At 34.5% G+C, this 18,004-nt stretch overlaps 1 protein-coding gene across 1 annotated transcript; it reads right to left on the bottom strand.

The window, feature by feature from the left end:
• Positions 1-11,821: 11,821 nt before the first annotated feature.
• Positions 11,822-16,518, bottom strand: LOC105803793 (uncharacterized). Its single transcript, XM_012636192.2, has 8 exons — positions 16,009-16,518; positions 15,700-15,795; positions 15,444-15,554; positions 14,532-14,841; positions 14,322-14,412; positions 13,248-13,578; positions 12,710-12,858; positions 11,822-12,594 (listed from the first exon to the last, which is right to left on the bottom strand). Exons 1-8 carry the CDS (start codon positions 16,285-16,287, stop codon positions 12,084-12,086), a joined length of 1,878 nt encoding a protein of 625 aa, XP_012491646.1. The 5' UTR covers positions 16,288-16,518; the 3' UTR covers positions 11,822-12,083.
• Between the last annotated feature and the right edge of the window lie 1,486 nt (positions 16,519-18,004).

Below are 18,004 nucleotides of genomic sequence, written 5' to 3' on the forward strand. Positions count from 1 at the left end.
TCAATTTGAAAACTTCACAATGTGTAATTCATAATTAGTTGATTTAAAAAAGAAATTATATAGTATTCTTAAAAAGTATAAAAATTTTAAAATCCAAAAGTATATAATATTTTTAAATATATATTATATTTTTTGGTTTTAATACAATAAGCACTTGGCTATCTAAATTCATTGAGAAGAATTGGAGCCCAGTAAGTTAGGGCTCAATTCTCTTGAGGATTATGAACACCCAGTCTTTTAAAAACTTTACGAAATAAAAGGATCGTAATGCTTTAATAAAAAAACAGTTCTTACCCATGAAACATGATTGAATAGCAATATATAATGTAAAAGATACAATTTGTGATCTAAATACAAACTAAGGGATAATAAACAATGGATGAATTCAAACGAAAATGGCTACAACAATTTTTTATCATGTTGTGCAAATATCAATCCCAATTGCCAAATATCAAATGAATTAAATACCACAACATTTATTAATAACATCATTTATAAACTAAAATATTTACACATGAACTCTAAATGGTCGTGAAACAATATAATGCAACATTGGATAGTAGTATTTAAAATAAATTTGAAACAAATAATATATTTATTAATTTACCTAAATAAAGCATATAAAATGACCATGTAAAAGTCTCAATACATATATAATTGAAAATACGTAATCACCTAAATAGGTTTTGAAAGAAGTAAATTATATAAATGAAATCGACTTAAAATATATATATAGATATAAAAATACTTGAAATTTATAATCATATCAAAACAATATATATATATATATACATTAAAATAATTTAATGACCCATATAATGGCATTTAAAAATGCTATATGAAAAAAGTTATAACACAAAATAAATTATTAAAATATATACAAAGCTTATCAAATCAGTATAAAATGTCTATATATATTAAAAGATGATGAAACATATAGTAATATAGAATTTAATAAAACAAGTTTTAAAATAATGTTGATAAACTCAAAATATGTTAATAATAATTTTAAATAACAGTATGTTGTATCTTAAAATTATAATAATACAAAAAGTTTGAAAACAATGTTAATCCTAATATTTAAAATTTGTTATAAATCAACAAAACATTTAATGTTTATAAAATTAAACAAAACATTATGATGGATAAGAAATAAGAAAAGAAAAAAAAATTAAAATTAAAAAAAACAATAATTAAATCGAAGATCCAGCACTTGGAGGACTAAACTTGCAATCAATCGAAAGCATGAGGACTAACACAATAATTAAACACATAAGTTACAGAATTCAAATTCAGATAACAAAAACGTCACCGTTTGATTTTGGACTAAAATGAATATAGAATAAAATATATGATATAAATTAAAAATATTGAAAGAAATCGGATTGAAACAATGCAAAATAAAGGAGGACCTGCTGCATAAATAATCCATAAAGGCAAAACGTGCGGATCCCTCCCTCGGATCGGGTCACTGCGCGGATCTATGCATGCAAACGACGCCGTTTCGAAGTCATGGCCCCTAGCCTCAAACGACGACGTTCCCTTCACCATCTAAAACACAAAACTCCAAGCCATATGATATTTTCCCCTAATCGAAAAGAAAACCAAAAGAAAAAAATGAACAAAACTCTCTGGGCCGCTCGGTCTCACCGTCCCTTTCAAAGACTCTCAGTCCCCGTCCACGCTCCGATCGCGACGAAGCGGATAGGGATTCAATGGCGCTGAAATGAAGGTAAACTCTCTCGCGTTATTTGCTTTTCTCTTCTCAAACAGTAAACAAACAAGGAAAAGAATCAAAGAATAGAAAAACTCAAATCACCTTAAAAAACACTTTGATTTTCTGTGTATTGATCTTCTTTTTTTTTTTGAGTTTTCTACAATATGCGTGGATTCTCCTCAAATACCGAAAATGGCTTTTTATATAGTCGGATCCAAAAGAAAAATAAATCAAAAATCCATCCTTTTTTTTCTGCCCTTTCTGCTATATTGTTTTGCCTGCTACTTTGTTCATTTTTGTTTGTTGCAGGCGCACGGAGCAATGGACGTGGAGGCTCGCGTGGATTTGGTGCAGAGGCGCTACATGCGCGCAGGCGCAACACGTGCGAGGAGGAGGCCTGGCTCTGCTGCGGCGTTGGAGGTTCTAGGGTTCCTGCTGTTGATTTTCTCTGTTTTGGGCTGCGGGTATTTGGGCTTGGTTTTGGGTTTAGGTTAGTTGGGTTTCTGTAACTTGGGTTGGGGATATTGGTTGATTCAGATTTAGGGTCTGTTTAGTTTGGGCCACATTGAGCCCGGTGTAAAGGGACTATTTTTGGACTTTTAATTTTGGTTTTATATTTATTATTTATTTATTTCTGATTTGGGCTGGGCAAATTTGGGCCATTACAAAAATCATATAAAATCATCAATGGTAACTTCCAAGATTTTCAATAAAATCAAAAACTAAGGTAAAGGTTAATTGGACCTAATTGTAACAATATTTAAAACATAAAAATTACAAGAAACGGGCAAGAATTGACCTCACATGAAGCCAAAATATGAAGAACCAGCTTAAACCCTTGCTCCTATGGTTGCTTTGGCCGAATGTTTGATGATGAAATGTCTAGAATTCAATTAATTCCATTTTGTTTGTTTTAATTTCTATTTATTTACTATTTTGCCATTAATTGGCTTTTATTTTATTAATTTCTCATGCTATGTCGCCTCATCCTTCAACTTTAGGCATATTTATGCCTTATGTCCTCCCTTATTTATTAGTTAAGCCATTTAGTCATTTAATTATCATAATTAACAAGTTTTACACCTTTTTCAATTTAGTCCTTTTTAACCAATTAGACATGTAATCGGTAAAATTTCTTAACAAGATTTTCCTATGACATTCCTAACATACCATAGACCATAAAATAATATTAAAATAAAATTTCTTTTGACCTCAAATTTGTGGTCCCGAAACTACTATTCCGATTTCACTAAAAATAAAGGTACTCATGGGCCGGGCCAGGCCGAGTTCGAGTCGGGCCCCAAAAAGAATTCAGCCCGCTTCCTAGACCTAGGCCCAGCCAAGCCCAAAATATGGGCCCGAGGAAAAAAATACGAAGCCCGAGCCCGGCCTGGCCCAGCCCGTTTTTTGTGTGGGTTTATAAAACATAAACACAAATAAATGTTGTGTGGGTCTGAATCTGTTATTGGAGCATTTATTACATTCAACTTGGAAGTCAAGGTCAAGAGAAACTGGTGTTTTTTCTCATACTTGACAAAATCAAACTGTATTATAACTTTTTGTCATGTCATCAGTCCAATCTTTTAAGCTTTAAACAACGTAGAAGAAGGTCATAATCATAATTTGACCTAAAATTTTTTTTTGTTTAATATAATAATTTGGTATTTGATTTAATAAAAAGATTATTTTTAATTAAAATTGATTCAAATAATTATGTTTTTTATCCAAACCAAAATGGGATAGCAAAGTAGTGAATAGCCAAGGCGGGACCTTTGGGTTGAGAGAAAGCGACCTTTGGGGTTAATGAGGGAAGGCGACAATTCTTGCAAAGCAAAGGGCTAAGGCATAACCCCTTTGCCTGCATCTGCATGCTGTCCAACTGCAAACATCCATTACTAAAATCTCGTTTGGGGACAAGTGAAACAAAAGAATACTTTGAAGGAACGGCAGATCCAAAGCTTCTACCGTTCCCAGAAAAAATTGCTACTATAATGAGCTTTAAATTTCAGATATAAAAAAGATTCTTAAACCAAACTCAAGGATCTTGACAAAATTTTGTCTTCTAACAAAAATTATAAATTAACCGATCTTCAAAAGGGGGGAGTGAATCTAAAATCCATGAAAGATTACTTATATTTACAGTAAAGATCAGAGAAAGAAAAAAAAACAAAATATAAGAAGTGTGTGCTGAAAGATCAACAAACAACAAGGTTTATAATAAAAATGCCTGCAAACCAGATTGTCTTCTACAATACTTTTCAGGTACTTGGTTAAGTTCAGGATAAGAGAAATTAAGAGAAAGCAGAAGATAGATTATAAACCAGGCACTTGGTACAACAATCAATGGATGGAAGAAGCAACAAGGTTTTGAACGACTAAACAAATGAAACTGTAAGGCAACAATAGTAAGGCAACAACGACAGATTATAAACAAGGTTTTGAACTACTAAGCAGAAAAGACATCAAACAAAAAAAGAACTGTAAGGCAACAACGTTTGTAGCTTCGCTCTAACCTCTGATTCTGGAAATGGGTGGAGCCGTGGAGGTCTGGTCGTGGATCGGTGGAGGACCGGAGGTGGATTGCTGCCAGAGGTGAACTCAAATTGAGAAAAAAATGGAGGAGGGCACGGGCTTAGGGTTAGGGAGAAACGTGGAAGAGGGGAAATAGGAAATGAGGGAATGGGTTAATGAGATTGGGATATTTGGGATTTGGGAAATATATTTTAAAAATAAAAAAATATTTATTATGTTTCGGGCCAGGCCGGGCCAGGCCTAGGCTAAAAAAATTTTCCCGAGGCCCAGATCAGTTTTTAAACGAGCCTCATTTTCTGCCTAAACCTATATTTCGGGCCTATATTTTTACCCAAACCCTCCCATATTTCGGGCAGGCTGTCGAGCTGGGTCGGGCCGCCCAGCCCATGATCACCTTTAACTGAAAATTGGCTGTTACATTTTATGTAAAATGTGATGAAAGAATTTTTCTTGGTTATTGCTTAAATTCTAATGCTTATCGAGTCTTTAATAAAATAACTTTAGTAGTTAAAGAGTCCATACATTTTTTTCGATGATTCCAACTTCCTTCCTAGAAAAGATTCTTGTGATGATGATGATGTAGGAATATGGAACAATGATGAGAAAATTGATTAATCATCGAATGAAAGGATCTAGTAACATACACAAAATGTTCTAAAAGAGCTCACCTTAGAGGAAAAAGAAGTCCATCATCCAAGATAGTATAATTATTTGAAGGATTGTAAGATTTTGGGAGATCTATCCAAATGGGTAACTACTAGATCTTCTTTTAGAAATACTAGTAATTATGTTGCATTTATCTCATGAATTGAGCCTAAAAATATCAAAGAAGCATTAAATGACGAATATTGGATATTGGCTATGGAAGAAAATTTAAATCAATTTGAAAGAAGTAAAATATAGACCCTAGTTGAAAGACCTTGTGTTAAATCTACCATAGGTACTAAATGAGTTTCTAGGAAGAAGTTAGATGAGTGTGGTAACATAGTAAGGAACAGGACTAGGCTTGTTGCTCAAGGTTACACTTAAGAGGAAGGAATATATTATGATTCAACTTATGCTCCTATTGTAACACCCTGAATTTTAGGGTTAGAAGTCTTGAGCTTTGGGGTTAGGGTCAGTGAGTAGGTTGTGCTATTGTGTTTAGTTGCGCGTTTAAGTAAGAGAATAGGCCTGCTAGTCTAATGGTTGCTAGTTTGTTAGTGTGCCTTTGGGTCCTAAGTTCGAGTCCTCAGAAGTGATTTGAAGGACCATTTTTTTTGTTTTAAAGGTTTAGATAATTATTTCCTTTATTTAGTGTTATTTTATTATTTTATTATGATTATTATTTATTTTTCTAGTTTTTTTACTGCTATTTTCTTTTTCACTTTCTCCATCTTCCTCTATCTCTCATTTGTTTTGCTTTTATTTTTATTTTTATTTTTATTTTTTCTTTTTTTAGGAAATGGTTTTGCTTATGGATTTCGGAGAGTGTCACCCTCTTGTTGTCGAGTCGGTGTCTAGACGTCATTGATCGCAAATCAGGTGTGGGTTCCGTATATTTTCTAATTTATTTGCGAATTCCCGATTTGACTCTATAAAACTTGGCATTTTATGTGTGTGTTCTCAAATCAATTATTTACGATGTTGTACCGCTGTTTTTATGCTTAGAACATGTTGATTTGGTATAATTTCGAGTTATCGAGGGCTAGAAAGTGCTTTGAGGGTGAAATCATGTTTTTTTGAGCTATTTTAGGGTGGTTTCGTGACCACACGAGTGGCCACACGGGTAGTTCACACGCCAGTGTACAATTAGGAATTAGGGTTTTCGGGCAAGATTTAGTGCCACATGGCCATGTGGCTGATTTAGGGAAATTAGTCAATTTAGTGGTTTGGAGCCACACGGTCGTGTGGCTAATTTAAGGATTTAGGGATCTCACACGGACGTGTGAGACCCTCACACGGTCGTGTTGCCCTGTACTCATAATTTAACGCAATTGGACAGTGAGTTACACGGCCTGTTCACACGACCATGTCCCTAGCTGACACGGCTGTGTGCCTCCTCCCACATGGGCGTGTTGACCCCTACACGGCCTAGGCTTTTCCACACGGCCAGAACATATGGCCGTGTAGGTCGAAGTCACCAATTTTAGTTCTATATATTTTTCTATCTGAAAATGTGTCTGTGTGTTCCAACCCTTGACTAGGCTTTAGTAAGGGTAGTTAAAACTCTGATTTGGATATAAGCTTATGTATTATTTGCGACTGTTGTGCGAGATATTTGATTTTGAACCCGGTTAGCTGGGTATGTACATGTTTGTTTCTGTCTGACTGTTTGTCGATGTGTTCATTGTTTCTGTGAGGTTGTAAGCATACATGCACTTGCATAAAGTAATTTTTGGGTTGGTTGTGAAGAGAATGAAGACTGATTTTGATTTGATCTGGCAGTTTAACTGCAAACTTATCGGTACAGCGGTTTACCACTCTGTACCGCATGTACGTCAGCTTCGCTGTGTACTATTATCTGATTTGGCTGTTTAAACTGTAACTTGTATGTACAGCGGTTTACCGCAATGCACTGTACTGTAGATACGTCAGTCTTGCTGCGTATTATTATCTGGGTGGCTTAGTCCACATACATGGTGTGTAGGGTTGGATAGGCCTTTTGAGGTCCTATGTGGTGTGTTTGGTTGAATGAGCTTAAACAGCTCTTTTGGGGTGTGATCGGGGGATGGAGAGGTGTTTTGGCTGGATGGGTAGGTTTTTAATACTTGACTGCATTCATATGCATCTGGATGTGAGCTATTTGTCTGTAATCTGTCTATTCGTAATAACATTTTTGACTGATTCTACACGTATTGAGGTGTTAGCGTAATGACATTTTGGATTGTGATGATAAGTATTATTATATCGACCCGTTGACGGGTTTATCTGTTGAGCATTTTGTGTGTGATTTGGTATGCTTTGACCGTGCATATTTTTGGGATGTTGGTTCTGAGTTTGCTTTCTGTTTCTGCATATCTCTATAAGTACTTTTCTTTATCGAACTACTGTTTGGTTTATGATATGTGATTCCATTGTTAGATATGTTTTGAACTCACACTGAGCTCGTGTAGCTCACCCCTTAGTGTTTCCCCTTGCAGGTGCTTAGTAAGCTCGTATAAAGGAAACTTAAACTTAGCGAACATATTGAATTAAACAACCAACATACTTTCATCATGTCATACACCAAACTTCCTTTCCTATACACACCACTTCATAGGGTTAGTAAGTATAACATTACATATAAATTTCAAGTAAATAATGGCATATAAGTAATAAACATTTAGGCTTTATATATCATCCATCACATATATATATCCGTTACACATTCTACTCATTTGAATCCACATAGTTAGTAGATAATGAGTAACATAGCATCTCTGAAACATAACATAAATAAAGAAATGAATTCCATGCATATTTCATCCATTACATGATAAATTCTCATCCTTTACAATTTCATATGTGCATATCCACCTTTCCATTTCATATGAACATTAGTAACATTAAGTTTTTATACATGTCTTTCCATTAACCTTTACTTACCCGTTGAACCATATAGAATAACATCTGATACTCGGGAACACCTTTCCATATAACCATAACTTTTTCAATAATGCTCATACGAGCTGTGAAATGGGCCTGCTCACGCGAGCTGTGGGTCGGGATGTTAGCTACACGAGCTGTGGAGAATCCGTAACAAATGCAGGACCTCAGCCATTGATAGGACATCCAAGACCAGCGCCCGAAACATATAATCCCTAATGACATGTCATTTGTATCCTAAGCGTTCACAAGGTTCAAACGAGTCTATTTCTATATCATTATCCGTGACCTTCATTTTCACATTAGCATTTCAATATTTTTCCATGAAATTCATATTTTCCTTACTTAACTTTAATTCCCTTTTCGATATAATATCTTGTATAACCATTCATGAAATTTACTTGTTCTTAAATTCATCACTAACCCACTTTAATCATTAAATTCAATTAACCATGTAATACATAATAATCAATTCACTTACATTAATTATTCAATAGCAATTAAAAATTTTACCATTAATGAATGATTCAATATACGAACTTACCTGAACTCATAACAACTTCTAACACAATCAGACCACTATTCCGCTACTTTGACTTTTTCGTGATTTATGTCCATTCGAGTTCTTTCTTGATCTAGATAAATATTTGTATTCAATTAACCCCATTCCAACATTTAAAGTATTCAATTTAACTTATAACCATTAATAATGAAAATTTACGAATTTGCCCTCAAAACCTTTTATGCAATTTAGTCCCTAAACGAGAAACTTACAATTTCACCATTTTTAACCATAAATCATGCTAGCCGATTTTTACCCAACCTTATAACAGCCCATATTTATAAAAAAAATTACAATATTTTCCTTGAATTATACCATTTTCATAAATAAGTCCTTAAACCTTAAAATCATAAAAAATTACTTAACAAAATATGTCCATTTAACAACCAAACTCAACAATCGACCATAAAACTTCAAAACTACCTTAAACTTATTCATGGAAAGTCCCTAAACTTTTAACAATTCTACAAATTGACCCCTAGGTTAGCTAGACTAAACTAAAACGATCACAAAAACATAAAAATCATTAAAAACAGACCTCGAAATCTCACACATGCACAGGAGAGAGCTTGGCCAAACCTCTTGGTGTCAACAATGGTGTTCTTCGGCTTGAGGAAGAAAAACAATAAAATAAAAATGTTTTTCTTTTTATTTTTAGTATACTTCAACTTAACTTTCTTTTTATTTTATTAAAATAACATATAAATTAACTAATATCAACCACCAACAGTGAATACCATTTACTTATGGTATTATTGCCACATAAACCCTTCTAACTTTATTAATTTAACTATTTATCACTTTTAACTAATAGAATTTAAATTTTGTAGCCTTTACGATTTAGTCCTTTCCAATTAATTAATTATCTAAATATTAAAATTTCTTAATCAAATTTTAATATGACCGTAATAACACTCTGTGAACATGTAATAAAATATTTATGGGCTTGGTTTATAGAAACGAGGTCCCGATACCTCATTTTCTAAACCTACTTGACTTTAGGGACACACCACTTAAGCTTAGTTATTTATTCAAATAACATAATTTACCATAATAATATTTACGAGCTTACTCATCGGATATGTAGCCCCAAAACTGCTATTTTCGACACCACTGAGAAACAGACTGTTACATCAATCTTGTCCTAAGGAATCTCATTTACAAGCCATAGACACACATAATTTAGGTCTTTGGTATCATAGAGACTCATCCTTTAGCTTACATGCTTTCTTAGTTGCAAATTTTGGAGGTTGTAAATTAGATAGGAAAAGCACCTCTGGTACTTGTCAATTCTTAGGCAACATGCTAGTGTCATGGTTTTCAAAGAAACAAAATAGTGTTGCATTGTCCACTACCGAAGCGGAATACATTTCTACCAATAGTTGTTATGCTCAAGTTTTTTGGATGAAACATCAACTTATGAACTATGTAATTGATGTAGATATCATTCATATCAAGTGTGACAATACTATTGTTATTTGTCTCACTAAGAATCTCATCCAACACTCTAGAACTAAGCATATTGAAATTAGACATCATTTCATTAAAGGACATGTCCATAAAGGAGAACACCGATACCTCATTTTCTAAAACCACTTGACCTTAAGGTCTTACCACTCGTACTTAATAAATAGTTTAAATAACATAAATTATCAAATCAAAAATCTTTTCAAAGTAACATTTGACTCATAAATATTAAATAATAATATTTACGAACTTATTCGTCAGATTTGGTGGCCCCGAAACCACTGTTTCTGACACCACTAAAAAACAGGATATTACAAAAGCTGTGGGTAAACTTGGTCTCTCAATTAGCAAATCGACTAATAAGATCAAGACTATTAACTCTAAAGAGGTCCTAACTGTGGGAATAACACAAGGAATTGAGTTACAGATTAGTCAATGTAAAGGCAAGAAAGACTTTGAGGTAATTCATTTAGATGATTACGACTTTGTTCTTGGATTGAATTTCCTTGACAAGATTAATGCTCTGTTAGTTCCATTTACTAGTTGCATATGTATCTTGGATATCCATCAACGACAATGCATTGTGTTGGTGAGTCATGACTGGAAAGGTGGAATCAAGGTATTGTTGACAATCCAACCAGTCGAAGATGTTCACTGTGGTAAGAACATTGGCTTGGTAGATTGGAATGTTACAAAGACCCTCTTAAAAATGCTATAGGTGTGGCAAACTGACATAAAGCTTGTTGAGTTATCAGTGGGGCTACCACCTATGAAAGAGATGTGTTGTGCATTGGACTTTGTAGGAAAAGTGATGATGCAAATAGTGTAGTTAAAACAAGTAACTAACTATGAGCGAGGTACATCTTAAACACTTTCCTAGTGTTTTACATTATGGCTTACCATTGGTTTGGTAAAGACACAAGGGCCCTTTCAGAATTCTAAAGCAAGCCGGGGGGCTTACAAAATAGAGTTGACGACAATACTCAAAGTTAACCTGGTGTTCAACGTGGGTGTGTCAAAACCTATTTTTGAGGATAAAGGAAATCCCAAACGAGGCAAGTTACAATAGGGGAAAAGAGCAGTGTCCTCCTACAATCAAGATGTACAAAAGAGAGAAACAGTTCGAGTTAGATGGATAGAAACATAAATCGAGTCAAATATTTCGAGGGCGAAACTACCTAACATAGAGAATGGTGGGGAATCAATCGATGCATCATGGCAGTTCCAAGACGAGTTAGACCAGTGTTATTCTGAGGACACAACAAGGGCATCACGAGAATGGGTGGGATAGAATATCATGGGTCGCGGATCAAAGCCACAAAGCATCCCATGGAGGTCAGTCGATTAAATGGGGCTCATTTAATCCACTTGAATTGACCCGATTCGTGGAATATATAGAGAAGCTCATCTACTTAAGCCTTGGTGCCCCACTGGAACACTCCAGTAAAACTTGAGTTACCATGGTAAATATTATAAATCCTAAAGGGTAAGATTGTATAGAATTTAAATATTGACTGTCAATGTAATTTAAATTGTGCTTTTGAATGTGGGGGAGCTCAACTATAAATAAAGAATTTCCCCCTCATTTGTAATCATCTCATTCATAATGATTGAATATATTTGAGAACATTTACTCGAACAATGCAATGCTTTTTTGTGGCATTTTTTTTAACTCTTTTATCTTTTGTATTTGCTTTGACTTTACTTCAATGCCTTAAAAAATTTCCTTTCTGAATACTCACTTTCAAGAGCAAATCGAATTCGAAGCAAAAGAATAACTTAAAGCCACGTGATTTGCGAGATTAAAATTCTAGCCTCGTGATAGCAGTATATCCATATTTTCCTATCCTTGTTATTGTTAAAAGATTAAAGAAGTAAACAAAACATTTGTAAGTTATTCAAATTAAAATGGAAAAATAAAAAATAAATTTGACTAGATACTAATCCAGGAAAAGTTTCAACTTTAACAAATGAGGAGCCAAAAATAAGACAGAACCATGTTATTGCAATGAATCTAGTAGTCTTTCTTCCATGTCTAAGGTTACAAGGTTTGATGAACGTAATACATTCTCGGAAACCTCATCACCCAATTTTAAGATTTACCATAATCCACAATTTCATCCCAACACTGTACCTACTACTAATCATGTATCCAGTTATCATTCTTAAACAAAATTCCCACATCCATGGTTTCAGGGGTAAAAAACGAAAGCACACTCTATCCTGCAAGTAAAACTCTTAAGATGGCACACCACCTTCAGCTGCCAATCTTATTCTCTGGTGATGCTCAGTAACCTTGTAATTTACTATTTCCTTAAACAACTGAGAATCCAATCTGCAGTCTGAGCGTCCGTACACGGCTGCCTGGATGCTAGCCACGAGTTTTGCTATCTCACGGCCAGAGAAACCTTCCGTCATTTTGGCAGCCTCTCGGATTACATCTTCTGGCAAATCTTCTATGGTTATCTTCTGTGGTTTTTTATTTAACAGAGCACCCCACTTAGATGTATTGTCACTTTCTCCGCCAAGGTATTTGTTTAAATAAAGCTTCAAAAGTTGGAATCGTTCTTCCTCCCCAGGAAGTGGGAACTCAATCACATCATCAATTCGGTCAGTGATAGCACTGTCAAGATCCCCGGGTCTGTTTGTGGCAAGCACAAGAACTATATCTCTAGACTGATCTCCGGTTCGAAAGAGCAATGCATTCAAAGCACTTCGCTGTGCTTCACTCATATGTATACTGTTACGCCTGTATTCATGAATAAACAACACAATTGTTAACGCCATCACCAAAAGGACTCAGTATAATGCAGACTGCAATTCCACCTTGAAACTTGAAACACGCCAAGGATGTGGTAACTTACTCGCAGAGAAAAGCATCAGCTTCATCAATAAAAAGCAGTAAACCTTTCTTTGACTTCTTAGCCCAATCAAATATCTCATGGATTTTGGTGACAGCCTGCGCACCCAGTGGTGCAACATCACCTCCAGTCATCATTGCATAATCCAATCCCTGCAACATATACGGTCAAAACACAGGAAATAAGCAGCAAGTATTGTTGAAAATTAGATCAATTCTAGCAACAGGGAAGTCAAGAAGACCAAATAAATTGTCGAATTACTCCAACAGCATTGATTCATTCACTCTATTTATTTCTATAGGACATACTGTAACCTTCTTTTTTTCAAACGTATAGAAAAGACTATAACTCAGATAGATGTGTAATTCTCTATGAAATTCAACATTCTCAGTTAATTTTCCTTTGTATGTCATATTATGAAGCTTATAGGAATTACTCCATCCAGAGAAACAACTTGCTGAGGCAGCAATTCGAGGGTATGGTACAAGTATCTCACAGTATATATGAAGGAAGGAAAATGAAACAATCAATCACCACCTACCGATTTTTGTGCTATCTCCCTTGCAACCAGTGTTTTACCGGTACCTGGAGGTCCATAAAATAGCATGTTTCTGAATGGGGCCTGATGGGTTTTGGTGTTTGCTGTAGCCCTAGCAAGATGCTCTATTCTCCTTTTCAGCGAGGGGTGGAGAACAACATTCTGAAGACTCTGTTTGCTTTCCACTGTTGCTGCTGTACTATAATTTAAAATTCGGTTCCTTGCTTGAGACATCATGCCTGACCATGGAAATTTAGCAATGGATGACTCTCGTATCAGTGATGGCTGTCCAAGTATCCTATTAATATAACCCCATGTGACTCTAGCTCCTTCTCTGTAAACATGATAAGAGCCGGCTACCAATTAAAGTTAGAATGTCTTTGTGACACAAAAATGAGAGGCAAGTGAGGGTATAGAAACTATCCATCTTTCTCTTAAATCTGTGAATAAGGCACAGCTTAACATGGTGCTAATAGGAGCATACTAAGAGAATAAATCCCATAGAGTAAAGTAAGAATGTATTTGGTGACGTAAATATGAGAGCCTATTGAGGGTATAAAATTGTTCATCTTCCCCATAAATTAGTGAATCGGGCACAGCCCAACATGCCAACCAAACATTGTAGCAATACACTTATCATTACAGTAATGCCACCCCAAGAGAAGCTAGTGATGGCAGAGTTCAAGGAGCCATCAGCTGTGCTAGTACTATTCATTATACAGCAGATACAGTGCTTTGGCCAAACATGTGCTTTTACAACATGTTTATAATGCAGTCAACATGACGTTAGCATCCACCACAGCTAAATATCCGAAAAGTCATTCATTTTATTGAGATGGTTTTATATTGGACTACAGAAAAACTTATTTTCAGTATCTTGAGCATTTGAAATGCGCTTTCTGAGCAAAATTTGTGACAAAGAAAAGTGGCATTTCCATTTGCAAATAAGGAGACTATGGATATGCTGGTAGAACAACATCAAAACTTGGGGAAATAAGAGGGAGGAAATTTTGAAATAGTTTAATCCATTAAACCAAACTTCAGTTTGACAGCAGCAACAAAAGAAGGCAAATATACCTTGTTGTATAAACACCAGCAGCTAATGCAGTAACTCCTCCAACAGTCATAACCAGCTTATTCCTATCAGTCAATAAAGTTCTAAATCCCCCTGTAAATTTCATTTCAAGGAAATATTAGTATACGAGAATGTCCAATTAATTTAATAGTCATAAAGATACAAGACCAATACCACTAGAACGAAGAAAGAATACCAAAAACGTCATGTACCTTCTATGTGACTAAAAGTTGTATTAATTGCAGCAAGCCACTTCTCTCTTTCTCCATTCACCCTTTCTATTAACATTCGCCTATTATGATCCTCTGTCAACTTTGCCTCATGCGCACGTCCTTCAGCCTCAGCCATGGCCTTAACTCTTATAGTTTCCCTTTCTATTTCAGCCCTCTCTTTCTCTGTCTGGCGTTGCTGAGCTTGTATTTGCTCTTCAGTAGCTCGTCTTGCTTGTTCTTTTCTGATGGATGACTCTTCTTGCATCTTAACCAATTCAGCATTATGTTTCCTCTGAGCTTCATGATCTGTCTGCAAAGATTGATAAGGTGGTAAATATAACAGTTTGATAGAAGAGTTATAGCAAATTTGATGCTTGAAGGGCATAGAAAAAGAACATTTAAATGAAAAGTAAAACCAAACTGTCATTTCTATCAAGAAGAGACATGCTATATTACAGCTTCTTAAGCCAATTTGACCAAAGTTTAAATATAGAAGGATTGAACTAAGATAGTTAATAGTTAAGTTAGCATGCTTAAAATATGACTTTTTTTTTAGATATTACCAACCAATGCTAAAAGCATGTTAGTGATTTTTTCTCTATGTTGTTCCAACTCTTCATTCTTCTTGAAATACCCATGTCCAATGCACATCTAGATATAAATATGAAGATATAATACACCAGGGACCCCCCAAACATAAGTAAAAAACTAAGAAAAAATTTAACATCCCATGTCAGACACATACCCATACATGACACTCATACCCGAGTCTAATAAACTTTGTTTCTTCTAATAGGACAGTAGTCTAATTTCAGCTTCAAAGACTAGAACTCATTGTGTCTAAGTTCAAACTCCTTTTACTAAGTTTAGCATAGAGTAAAATAAGCAAGTAGAAAAACAAGCCCCTGTCACCTGCATTCTTTTTCTGGCCAACTCATCTTCGTATCGTAGCATTTGCGCTTTTGCCTGAGCTTGTTGTTGCATTAAATTCCGTTGCTCCTCAGCCAACTTCCGTTGCCTTTCCTGCCAATGGATGGTCACAATATAAGCTAAAATCCTAGAAGTATTTGTACAAGCTGCATTGCTAAGTAGAATTGACAACATGATTAGAACAATGGGCTAAGAGAAAGGAAATAGAAACTGTGGAAGGGTTTAGCTTATCACTCACAATATCAGCCTGCGATTGGATTGCTTCATGATGAGCTTTTTCAGCAGCTAACTCTGCTAGCCGAGAACGTTCCTGTTCTCTCATAAGATTAAAAACCTGAAAAGAAAAAGAAGGGAAAAAAAAGCAAATTGTCATATCAGCAACACAATCGATTCTACATCCCCAGTCAATTACACGTTTTCCTTTAATTTATTTCCGTTTCAAAATAACGAAATCAACACCAAAAAATAAACCTTCCATAAATCTACATTTGTTTCGTTATTTGGTCAAAAAAGAAAATAAAAAAGGCAATTAAAAATGAACAGTTACTTGTTTGGCATTAGGAGAGTTGTTAATCTCGCGAAGAGCTTTAGCGCCTCTTTCAAGAGCCTCTGGATCAAACCCTGCTCCTTTGGGCTCCTCGGACTCCTCCTTGGCATTTGATGATTGCTCCGCCTGTGAACCAGGAGGAATAGAAGAAGAGGATGAGGAGAATGGATTGAATCGAAATGGCGAATCGGCGTACGCAGGGTTCTGGAGTGTGGAGGCGGCGACAGCAGCGGCGGTGGCGGCTAATGCTACGCATGACGATAATCTAGAAGCAGACATGGTGATTAAGCAAAATAACTTTAGAAAAAACAATTGCGTAAGCCGGGTGATGAGAAATGAAGTACGACTGGATCTCGAATCATAAGGAGAGGACAAAGGGGAAGGCAAGTTTCCAGAGACGGGGACAATCACAAGCGAGCCACCTTAAACCCTGGTTACTGCATGCTAGGGTTTAAACGGTTGCCATTTCACCCAATAGGGCGGAACTTTTTCTTGGAGAATAATCCAATTAGGACCCGAAACCGGCCCTAAATGTGTAAGTATTATTTTTCGTTCATTTAATTTGTTTAAAAATTAAACAAAAATATCATTTTAATAATCATGATGATTTTAATTTTAGAAATTTAGTGTTTTCTTTATTAGATTTTAAAATTTAGATTCAATTGTTAATATTATTAGTTTTTTCTGTTGAATGTGTTAATGTGAGATTTTAAATTTTAAAAAAACTCATTTTATAGCCATGTAACTTAAAAATGACATTGTAATGAACTTAAATTTAACAAAATAGTTTTAATAATGTTAAAAATTAGATTTGAATTTTAAAATCTAATAAGTAGAAAGTCTAAATTGCTAACAATAAAAGTATAAAACTAAATTTTAAATTTATGAAAAGATATAGAGACTTATGATATAAGCTTTCATGGGTGTTCAAACTGTCAGTTCGGTTATTAACTGAATCAAATTATTATTAATTGAATTACTTGAAATGTCAAAATCTTTAATTGTTAACCGAACGAAATTTGTTTCAAATACATTAACCGAACCGAAATATTTTAGTTAATTCGATTGGTTAACAAATTAACCAAAATTTATATATTTTGTCTTTTGATTAAAATAAGTATAAAACATATAAAAAAAATACAATGCTAATGTTCATTTTCTTTTTCTTAATAGTTCAAAAAATATATTATATATAATATATTTTATTTATTTCGATTAATATATAAAATAATAGTTCAAAAAATACATTGTTAATATAAAAAATATATTGTATATAAATACATATTATTTATTTCGATTAATTCGCCGATTTCGAACCGAAATAACCGATAACTGAAATTTTAAAAAATCATTAACCAACCTCCGACCAAATTAAATTTGACAACCGACCAATTAACCGAATTAATTCACTTGTGACATTCATGATGTGATTTACCTAAATCCTGAGTTAGTCATTGATTTACTTATGTGCTTTCATATAAGTGGAAGCTTATGCTCTATAGATGATCGAGCCGATAACTGGTATGTTGGGTACATGACTTGTGTATAGCATGACTTTAATAGCAACAGTGGAATTCATAACTCAATTAAAGAGTTAATGATATTCTCTAATTGTCATTGTATGGATTGATAAATATGGAACGTGGCCACGGGTTGCTTATTCTCGAACGAGCAATTTATCACAGTCATTTGTTGATAGTGATCGTATTAATCATTAAGAAGACACAATGGTGACAATGAGATAAAATAAGATTGTGTTGAATGAACAAATTTAACTCAAAGGAATCAATGATATCATATGAGGGTAACACATACATGACGAGGTCATTGGACAAAGTAATTGGATAAATTACTTTCGTAAATAGTATACAATAAGGAGTTTTCGATCATGGTACTTCTTATGGACTAAGTCCATGATTAAGTAATTGTAAATTATCGGAATGATGCTTCTGGACATAATTGCAATTACTAGAGCTTAATTGTATATGTCCGATTG

The sequence above is a fragment of the Gossypium raimondii genome, chromosome 11, assembly GCF_025698545.1.
Source record: "Gossypium raimondii isolate GPD5lz chromosome 11, ASM2569854v1, whole genome shotgun sequence".
NCBI classification, from domain to species: Eukaryota; Viridiplantae; Streptophyta; class Magnoliopsida; order Malvales; family Malvaceae; genus Gossypium; species Gossypium raimondii.